The sequence below is a fragment of the Trichechus manatus genome, unplaced genomic scaffold (assembly GCF_000243295.1).
Source record: "Trichechus manatus latirostris isolate Lorelei unplaced genomic scaffold, TriManLat1.0 scaffold00122, whole genome shotgun sequence".
NCBI classification, from domain to species: domain Eukaryota; kingdom Metazoa; phylum Chordata; class Mammalia; order Sirenia; family Trichechidae; genus Trichechus; species Trichechus manatus.
The window spans coordinates 5,954,685-5,964,442 of NW_004444058.1; the positions used below are offsets into that span (position 1 = coordinate 5,954,685).

A 9,758-nucleotide genomic window follows, 5' to 3' on the forward strand; every position below is an offset into this window, starting at 1 on the left:
CGGATCCCAATGTTCCAATCCGCAACTGATCTTGGGGATGGTGCAGAACCACGGCGTGTTTTATTCCATTGTACATGGGGTTGCCATGAGTCGGGGGCCAAATCGACGGTAGCTAACAACAAGAAGTGTCTGAAAAGAAAAGGGAGGTTACTAATTGGTTGCCCTTTGCCTGGTGCCATCTGAGGCCCTGGGTCTACGAGAGCAAGCAAGACAGCCTAGGGCAATAGCCAAGAACACAAACATTCCTAGATCGTACTTGGAGTTTAAATTTGTCCAAGCACACCTGCGAGAGTAGATGCAAACAACAAAAAACAAAAGTGAAGTAGAAGGTTATTGAAAAAGAAGAGGATGGTCAATGAGATGGATTGACAGAGTGGCTGCAACAGTGGGCTCAGGCATAACAGTTGTGACCATGGCACAGGACCGGGCACTGTTGCGTTCTGTTGTACATGGGGTCACTATGAGTTGGAACCAACTCGACGGCACATAACAACAACAACAACACAAACCTGTTGCCGTCAAGTCAACTCTGAGTAATGGTGACCCTATGTGTTACAGAGTAGAACTACCCCATAGAGTTTCCTTGGCTGTAATTTTTACAGATGCAGATTGCCAGGCCTTTCATCCATGGCGTCACTGGGAGGGTTCAGACTGCCAACCTTTAGATTAGAAGTGAGCGCAAACGATTTCCGCCACCCAGGGTCCTTTATGTGCAAAAAGGGAATTACATAAAGCATGAAATTGGGGCTTTCTAAAGGCCAGTGTCATCCTAAGTGAGGCATCTTGCCCAGCCCTGTCCCTGGCAGGGGTGGATGTGTCTCACCAGGATGAGGCAGATCTGGCACTGGGAGGGCTAAAGTCTGGTTCAGCACTGACCTCCCAGGCACCCCTGCCCTTGACCTGCGCACTGCCACCTCTTCACCTGCCCAGTGAAGGGATGAGGTCAGGTCACCCCTTCCTCGTCTGACAGCATCAGAAGAGAAGTGAGAACATAGAAGCAGTAGGCCCATGGGCAGTAGTGAATTACTGAGTTTTTGAATTGAGGAGAGAAAGTCCATACAGGTTAGGGGTGACCCTCCCAAGAGGAGAGAGCTGGGTTCACAGCAGCTCACTGAGAACTGAGAGTCTCTCTGTTTTTCAGGATTTATCCGAATCGATGGACATGATGGAGTCACAGACATTGCTTCTCACACTGCTGACCATCAAGGTGAAAACATCAGCGTCCCTGTGTGAGGGGTCAGAGAGGGGACCGTGGTGCACACTAGCAGCCACAACTCCCCAGCTTGAGCGTTGGCTTTGCGTTTCACAGATGGAGAACAGCCTCGCCCGGCTGGAGGACAAGGCGGAAAACAATCTTTTGACCATGTGCCGAGAGCAGGAGAAGCTCCAGAAAAAGGTGCAGGAGCTGAGGCGCAGATGGCTCCTTGGGCAGAGGACAAGGGAGCTGGTGGGCACGCTGGATGCGCAGGTTGGTGAGGGCAGTGCGTGAGGATGCAGCCTACAGAGCAGCAACCTGGCTGGCATTTTCTCCTGGGGAAGGAGTGGCTGCTTTATGGGGGCAGCGTTTGTAGTGGGGTGTCCTCTACATTTGTGCACACACTGCCGGGTCTTGATACTACACGTTTCTTAGCGGGTCTGCAGAAAACATTGCCAGTGAGAGAGAGACAGACAATTAGGTAGATAGATAAATGATTGATTGATTGATTGATAGACGGATGGATGGATGATAGATGATGGATAAATGACAGGCATATATAGATAGGTGAGAGATAAATAGATGACAGATAAGTAAAGATACAGGTATGTGATAGACAGATGACAGATACATGGATAGATAGATATAGAGTCCCTGGGTGGTACAGTCAAGTGCTGAGCATATGCTTTGAGGTCTCCCTGACCACTGCAGGAGCCTCCCAGTCCCCTCTGTCTCCGGCTTTCCCACCATCCCCCACCAGTTAAACCAGTTGCCATCAAGTCAACTCCAACTCATGGCAGCCTCATGTGTGTCAGAGTAGAACTGCTCCACGGGGTTTTAGTGGCTAATTTTTCAGAAGCAGATTGCCAGGCCTTTTTTTCAAAGGCACCTCTGGGTGGGTTTTAATTGCCAACCTTCCTGTTACCAGCTAAGCGTGTTCACCATTTGCACTGCCCAGGGACTCCAGTGAATAAATACATGATTTCAAATTCCCACAAGTGACGGGACAGCTTGCCTGCAGGAAAGGTGTGGGCATGGGGGGCAGTGTGGGCCAGAGGGAGCAGCCTGGCACACACCTGGGGCAGCATGATCCCAGGCAGGGGCCTGGTCACAGAACATGCTAGAAGGCAGCCAAGTGTTCATGGTGAGCAGGCCTCAGCCACTATAATGCTGGCCGGGCTGTCATGGGCAGGTGGCAGGTGGCAGGGAGGGAAGGGAGAGCTTGGCACGACAGGCGTCTGAGGATGGGGGTGTGGTCATCCGTGGTGTGAGAATGGTGGCATCCACGGAGCCTTGCCTTATAAGTCCCTCTCCCTTCTGCTGCAGGCTGAGCTGCTCAGCCCCTTTGAGGCAGTCGCTGGAAGCTTTAAGGAGCAGTACAAGACCTTTGCAACAGCCCTTGACTCCACGCGGCACGAGCTGCCTGTGACAGCAATCCACCTGGAGGGCGGCAGCCAGCGGTTCCTGGGTAGGAGATGGTGCTTAGCCCTGTACTTTTTTTTTATTGTGGTAAAAATACATATGAGTAGTCCTCATCTTAAGATGTATTCAAGTTACGATGAACCACACTTAAGACTGTATTGTTTTTTTTGTACGTCTTATTGTTAGTAAGCGTATTGCATACAGTGTCGCAGTGCATAATTTGCTAATATTATCATCCTCATGATTAATGGAGACAATATTGAAGTTCTCAAGGCTTTCCTTTTACTTGGATCCACAATCAACGCCCACGGAAGCAGCAGTCAGGAAATCAAATGACGTATTGCATTGGGCAAATCTGCTGCCAAAGACCTCTTTAAAGTGTTGAAAAACAAAAATACCACTTTGAGGACTAAGGTGTGCCTAACCCAGACGGTGGTATTTTCTGTCGCCTCATATGCGTATGCAAGTTGGACAATGAATAAGGAAGACCAAAGAAGAAGAAATGATGCATTTGAATTTTGGTGTTGGTGAAGAATATTGAATATACCATGGACTGCCAAAAGAATGAACAAATCTATCTTAGAAGAAGTACAGCCAGAATGCTCCTTGGATGCGAGGATGACAAGACTTCGTCTACCATACTTTGGACGTGTGATCAGGAAGGACTAGTCCCCTGGAAAAGGACATCATGCTTGGTAAAGTAGAGCTCAGCGGAAAGGAGGAGACCATCAACGAGATGGATTGACACAGTGGCTGCAACGATGGGTTCAAGCATAGCAACGATTGTGAGAATGGCACAGAACCGGGCAGTATTTCATTCTGTTGTACATGGGGTCACTATGAATCAGAACCAGCTCGATGGTATCTAATAACAGCATTCTCAGATGTTAGCTTGGACATGGTCAACGTTATGGTTTACAAAGATACTGATAATAGAAAGGAGTAATAATGAAAACTCAAAAAAAATGAGGTAGTCAACTTATATCAGAACCACCTTATGACACAGTTGTAGGAACAGACCCTGTCATAAGTCAGGGACTACCTGTGTAACAAAAGCATTTGCCATTGCAACATTTTCACATGTACGATTCAGTGATGTTAATTACCTTCATCATGTGCAGCCATCACCACTATCCATTCCCAAATTTTTCCATCCCCCCCAACAGAAACTCCTCTTTTCCCCTCCCCTAAGCCCTGGTAACCACTAATCTGATTCCCATCTCAAAAAAAAAAAAAGCCAAGCCTATTGCTGTTGAGTTGATTCCGACTCATAGTGACCCCATGTGACAGAGAACTGCTCCATAGGGTTTTCTTGGCTGTAGTCTTTACAGAAGCAGATCGCCAGGCCTTTTTTCCTCATTGCCACTGGGTGGGTTTAAATGTCCAACCTTTTGATTGGTAGCTGAGTGCAAATTATTTGTGCTACCCAGTAACCTTATACTTGCCTATTCTAGGTAATTCCTAGGGCTCCTGTTAACAGAAATACCACAAGTGAGTGGCTGCAAAGAACAGAAATTTATTTTCTCACAGTTCTGGAGGATAAAAGTACAAATCAGGGCATAGGTTGTGATGATTCCTTCCTTGTTCGTAGCCCTGGGTGTTCCTTGGTTCCTTGGCTTGTAGAGGATCCTCTCATGGCATCTGTCTTTCTCCTGTGTGTGTCTGTGTCTGTTCTGGTCTTTTTATAACTCAGAAGTGATTAAGTTTAGGACCCACCCTCCTCTGGTATGACCTCATTAACATAACAAAAGAAAATCCTATTTCCAAACAGGGTCACATCCACAGGTATAGGAATTAGGATTCCAACACATATTTTGGGGTACACATTTGGTTCATAAGATTGGAAAAATGGTTTCCACCAAGTGTATAACTCATCATGTGGGTGTTAAATGAACAATTTCTTTTATGAGAATCAGCACAAAGCTGGTTCCTATGAGGTGGAGGTTAAAGATGTTCCAAATGTTCAACTTTTCCACACTGCTGTACCACTCCATCATCTCTAATATCAACTACTCCCTCTCCCCTCAGTACTCTCCCTCCCGTCTTTGGGTTCTGTGATTTGCTGCAACGTCTCACAGAACTCACGAACCATCAAGGAGATGGCTCATGCTGTTGTGATAGCTGGCAAGTCCCAAATCCATGGCTAAGGCATAGGCTTCTTCCGACACACATGGCTGCAGAGGCTAACGAACCCAAACCGGCAGGTCAGACCACAGGCTATTGGCTCACAAGGCTGCGGAAGCTGGCAAATCAGGTCAGATGATAGGCCGCAGCCCACATGGCTGTGGAGGCTGGCGAATTCAGCAAGTCAGACGGCAGTCCTCTTGGCTCATACCCCAAGAACCAGAGGTTAGGTGATCACAAACCAACACAAGACCCATATGCAGACAGAGAGCCTTGTTAGAGCATCCACATACATACCTTGGATGCAGGCCACACCCTAGGGAATGGCATAATTTGAGTAAGGATAGGACTTGAGTAACGCCCTTTTGCAAGGCTGTGACTCAAGATACACCCCACACCAGTCCTGCCTCATTAACATGTACAGGTTAGGATTTACAAAACATAAAATGGAGGACAACTATACGATACTGAGAATCATGGCCCACCCAAGTTGACACATAACCCCAACCATCACAGGTTCCATATATCTTATTTGCATAGTCCCACTCAGTCATTGTGTGTGAGTCACAAAGACCATGGCTAGAAGGGCCATATTACTTAATTGTACTGCAGGTGTATATAATTTAGCCCTTCCCTTGTTGAATGGCTTTCTGATTTATAACTGTCACAGTGAACCTCATGTCTGTATAAGTCTTGGGTTCCATCTCTGACAACTTCCTCACGTTAGCTGCCATGAGTTGGAATTAGAGGGTGTATGAGTGGCTTCCGTGGCTGCTGTAACAAAGTACCACAAACTGAGTGGCTTAAAGGAGCAGGAATTTATCCTCTCACAGTTCTGAAGGTCAGGAATCCAAAAGCAGGATGTTGACAGGGCCGTGTTCTCTAAGGAGGCTCTAGGGGAGGATCCTTTCTGTCTGTTCCAGTTCTCATGGCTCCAGGCATTCCTGGGCTTGTGGCTACATCACTCCAGTCTCTGCCTCCCTCCTTACATGGCTGTCTCCCCTGTGTCTCTGTCTCTCCTGTTCTCGTAAGGACGCTAGTCATTCGATTCAGGGCCCACCCTAAATCCAGGATGATCTCATCCCAAGATCCTTAACTCAATTCTGTCTGCATGTTGTTAGGTGCTGTTGAGTTGATTTTGACTCATAGTGACCCCATGTGACAAAGTAGAACTGTCCCATAGGGTTTTCTAGTCTGTAATCTTTATGGGAGTAGATTGCCAGGTTTTTCTCCTGCTAGGTGGGTTCAAACCACCCACCTTTCAGTTAGCGGCAGAGTGCTTAACCGTAGTGCCACCAGGACTCCTTTACATCTATGCAGATGCTATTTTCAAATAAGTTCACGCTCATGGGTGCTGGGAGTTAGGACGTGGGTATGTCTTTTTTGGGGGATGTTATGGATTGAATTGTGTCCTCCCGAAATATGTGTTGTAAATCCTAACCTCTATGCCTGTGGTTGTAACCCCATTTGGGAATGGGTTGTCTTTGTTATGTTGATGAGGCAGGATTAGTGTAGGGTGTATCTTTAGTCCATCTTTTGAGATATAAAAGAGATTAAACAAGCGAGCAGAGGAGAGATGGGTAAGATAGATGCCAAGACACATGGAGATCTCCAAGGAACCAGCAAGCAGAAGTTGCAGAGATAAGGACCTTCCTTTAGAGCTGAGGGAAAGAGAAAAGCTGGGGCCCTGAATTTGAACTTCTAGCCTCCTAAACTGTGAGAAAATAAATTTCTGTTTGTTAAAGCCACCCACTTGTGGTATTTCTGTTATAGGAGTAGTAGATAACTAAGACAAGGGACAACATGCAACAGTCAACTGGGAGTAAAAGAGGCTGCACATTTGTAAGGCTCCTGTAAGATTTCCAAAACCAAACTAGTAGCCACGGAGTCAAGTCCAACTCATGACGACCACAAGTGTGTCAGCATAGAACTGTGCTCCATAGAGTTTTCAATGGCTGATTTTTCAGAAGCAGATCACAAAGCCTTTCTTCCAAGGTGCCTCTGGGTGGGTTTGAACTGCTAGCCTTTCAGTTAGCAGCTGAGCACTTAACTATTTGCACCACCCAGGTTCTCCAAGGTTCCCAAAATGTTACCCTAATTTATAGTTGGCACCGACGTGCCAGGTGCTGGAAGGGGAGAGATGCTTATGATGAGAGCAGGTGGGGAGCACAGCAAAGTTGCAGGTGCCTCTGCTCAGGATGTAGAGATGCCAGGGATGGAGTGTGAACAACGGGTTTGTTCTCAAGTTGGTGTGGTTGGGCTGGGAGCCCCCTGGCCGGGCGGAGGCATCATGGTCACACCCCTAGTCCTTTCTCAGCTTTCTGCCTGTTGCCACTGAGTATGCCAAGTGGCACTCTGTGTCTATACTGATGACCGCATGGATAGTGGACATACCTGTCCCACGAGCTTAACCATACTTATCCCAGGTGAGGGACACCTATGGTGTCCACGCAGGAACTTCTCCCCTCAGTATCTGAACGTTCCAGTTGAACATGTACCATCTAGGCAGCCCCTAGCCCGCGTGCCCACTGTGTCCAGTGCCCCAAAGCCCACTGCTCATGGTCCTCTTGTCCCCCAGATGACCTACAGAAGGAGCTGGCCACCACACACTATCTGCTGGGTGAACTCGGAGCCAACCACTCGGAGGAGAGTGTGAAGGTGCTAGACTTCCTGAGTGAACTCAAGGACGTGACTGCAAAGAAGGACCTGGAGCTCCGAAGGTATTTCAGAAAATGAGCCCTGTTTTGGCCAAGCTAGGCTGTTGGAACGTAGCTCTGGGCCCTAAGGCACTGTAAGTTCTGGCAGTTCAGGGGGCACGGGGTGAGTCCCCTCAGGATACAGACCCCAGGCAAGCCACTGTCCTCCCAGACACCTGAGACCAGAGGAGGACTGGCTGGTGTGGTTGTGGTGGATTTTTGTTGTTGTTGCTGTCAGTTCCAACTCATGGTGACCCCATGTGTGTCAGCAGAATTGTGCTCTGTAGGGTTTTCCGTGGCTAATTTTTCAGAAGTAGATTGCCAGGCCTTTCTTCCGAGGCTCTTCTGGGTGAACTCAAACCTCCAACCTTTCAGTTAGCACAGATGACTGCAAGAACTGCTTGCCCCATCCAGGGCCTCTGAGTAGGCCTTGGTGTTCCCTAAATGTCTGTTGAACCAATGAATTCTTTGCTTTCCTGACTGCCTAGTCCTGTTCTCAGGGGCTCCCCTGTTTGACATTGGGGTTCTGTTTGGACACAGCTTTGCTTACTGATGTCCCCTCACTGGGCACATAGGTTGTTGTCAGGTCGGTTCCAACTCATGGCCATCTTAGGTACAACAGAATGGAACGTTGCCCAGTCGTGTTCTATCTTCATGACCGTTAGTATGTTCGAGTCCACTGTTGGAGCCCCCATGTCCATCTCATTGAGGGTCTCCCTCATTGTCGTTGACCCTCTACTTTACCAATCATGATGTCTTTCTCTAGTGATTGGTTTTTCCTGATGAGCGTCCAAAGTAAGTGAGTTGAAGTCTTGTCATTCTCACTTCAAAGGAACATTCTGGTTGTATTTCTTCAAAAACTGATTTGTTTGTTCTTCTGGCAGTCCATGGTTTTCTTCGCCAACACCACCGTTTGAAAGCATCAGTTTTTCTTCAGTCTTCCTTTTTTACTGTCTAACGTTTGTATAATTGTGAGGTGATTGAAAAGACCATGGCTTGGTGGGCGTGCTTGCCTCCCCCACCCCGAGCAGGGCACCCCCTCTTGTGGCAGAGAGGTTCTGGTGTTAAGCTCTTGACAGTGGAGGGCGGCAGTCCTCACTGGTTCTGTTGTGTTCACAGGAGCTTCGCCCAGGTGTTGGAACTTTCTGCAGAAGCGAGCAAAGAGGCCGCCTTAATTAACCAGGATGTCTGGGAAGAGGCCCAGGACCCTGTGGCCGTGAGCCGGTGGTACTTCTACCACGAGGGTGCCGGCGGGGAGCCCCATGGAGGAGACCTTCAGAACAGGCCCCTCCTGGTCAACAATGAGCCATGTGCACCGTGACCTCACACACTAGGCAGCAGCGCTAACCCAGGGGTCGCTGGGAAGAAAGCCATCCTGTGCTGCTCACCTGGGGAGATTCATGAAGTTGTCCAGCAAACTTGAGCACTTTATCCACTTGTTGTAGCTACTTTTGTATGATTGTTTTGTTGTATATTTAACAATAAAGCTATTTTGTAATTGCAGCCTTGGTCTTCCTCCATACGGGACAGCTGGAGGTTCTGGTTGTTTGATGTTCGGGACAGCAGATCCTGAACCTCAGTTTAGAGGCTTGAAGGTGGCTGCTGTGCTCTATAGTGATTTTGCACTCAGAAAATCCTCATATTGAAGTGAAGGAGGCAGAAAACCCCGCATAGACTGGCAGGGTGACCTCATCTGCCATCTTCTTTCACTCCCAGACATCACCAGGCTGAGAGGAAAGAAAGACATGATTAGCTACACTCAAGGAAGAAGGCAGGAAAAAAAACAACGCCAGATGGGATTGTTCAAAACTTGTGTGTAATGAAGAATTAACCCTGCCCAAAGCAAGGTCTGACCTTGTCCCTGGCTCCTGGGAGGTGATCTCTGAGCCTTTGGAATGTCCTGTGTGATGGGAGTGCCTTTGTTTACCTGGGGCTTTGGGCCACCCCAGATTGTATCTGCCAGCAATGGGATTCATGGTGGGGGCCTTCGGTCACCCCAGATGTTCTATGCCAACAGTAGGATTCATGATGGGGCCCTGGGGTGTGCAGTAGTCTATGCCATCTATGGAGCTCATGGTGGGGGTCTTAGGCCATGCCAGATCGTCTATGCCAACAGTGGGATTAACGGAGGGGGTGCTAGGCCACATGGTACCAGCTCAACCCCTGAAGGGCTGGAGACTGAGGTCAGCCACACAGGTGGTCAGCCATGCCCACATGACTGCAGGAAAAACGCTGGACACCAGGGTTTGGGGGAGTGTCCCTGGTGATGGCTATAGTGGGCTTCCTGGCCCATGGAGTGAGAGCTGAGCACTGTTAGGCAG

At 48.5% G+C, this 9,758-nt stretch overlaps 1 protein-coding gene across 1 annotated transcript in view; it reads left to right on the top strand.

Moving 5' to 3' along the window:
• HAUS8 (HAUS augmin like complex subunit 8) overlaps positions 1 to 8,931 on the top strand; it is a 30,269-nt gene extending 21,338 nt beyond the window's left edge. Inside the window, exons 7-11 of the mRNA XM_012557892.2 lie at positions 1,142 to 1,207; positions 1,310 to 1,468; positions 2,522 to 2,663; positions 7,320 to 7,461; positions 8,557 to 8,931. Of these exons, the coding sequence (XP_012413346.1) occupies positions 1,142 to 1,207; positions 1,310 to 1,468; positions 2,522 to 2,663; positions 7,320 to 7,461; positions 8,557 to 8,758 (711 nt within the window). The 3' untranslated portion in view covers positions 8,759 to 8,931. The remainder of the gene's footprint in view (positions 1 to 1,141; positions 1,208 to 1,309; positions 1,469 to 2,521; positions 2,664 to 7,319; positions 7,462 to 8,556) is intronic.
• The last annotated feature ends 827 nt before the right edge of the window (positions 8,932 to 9,758 follow it).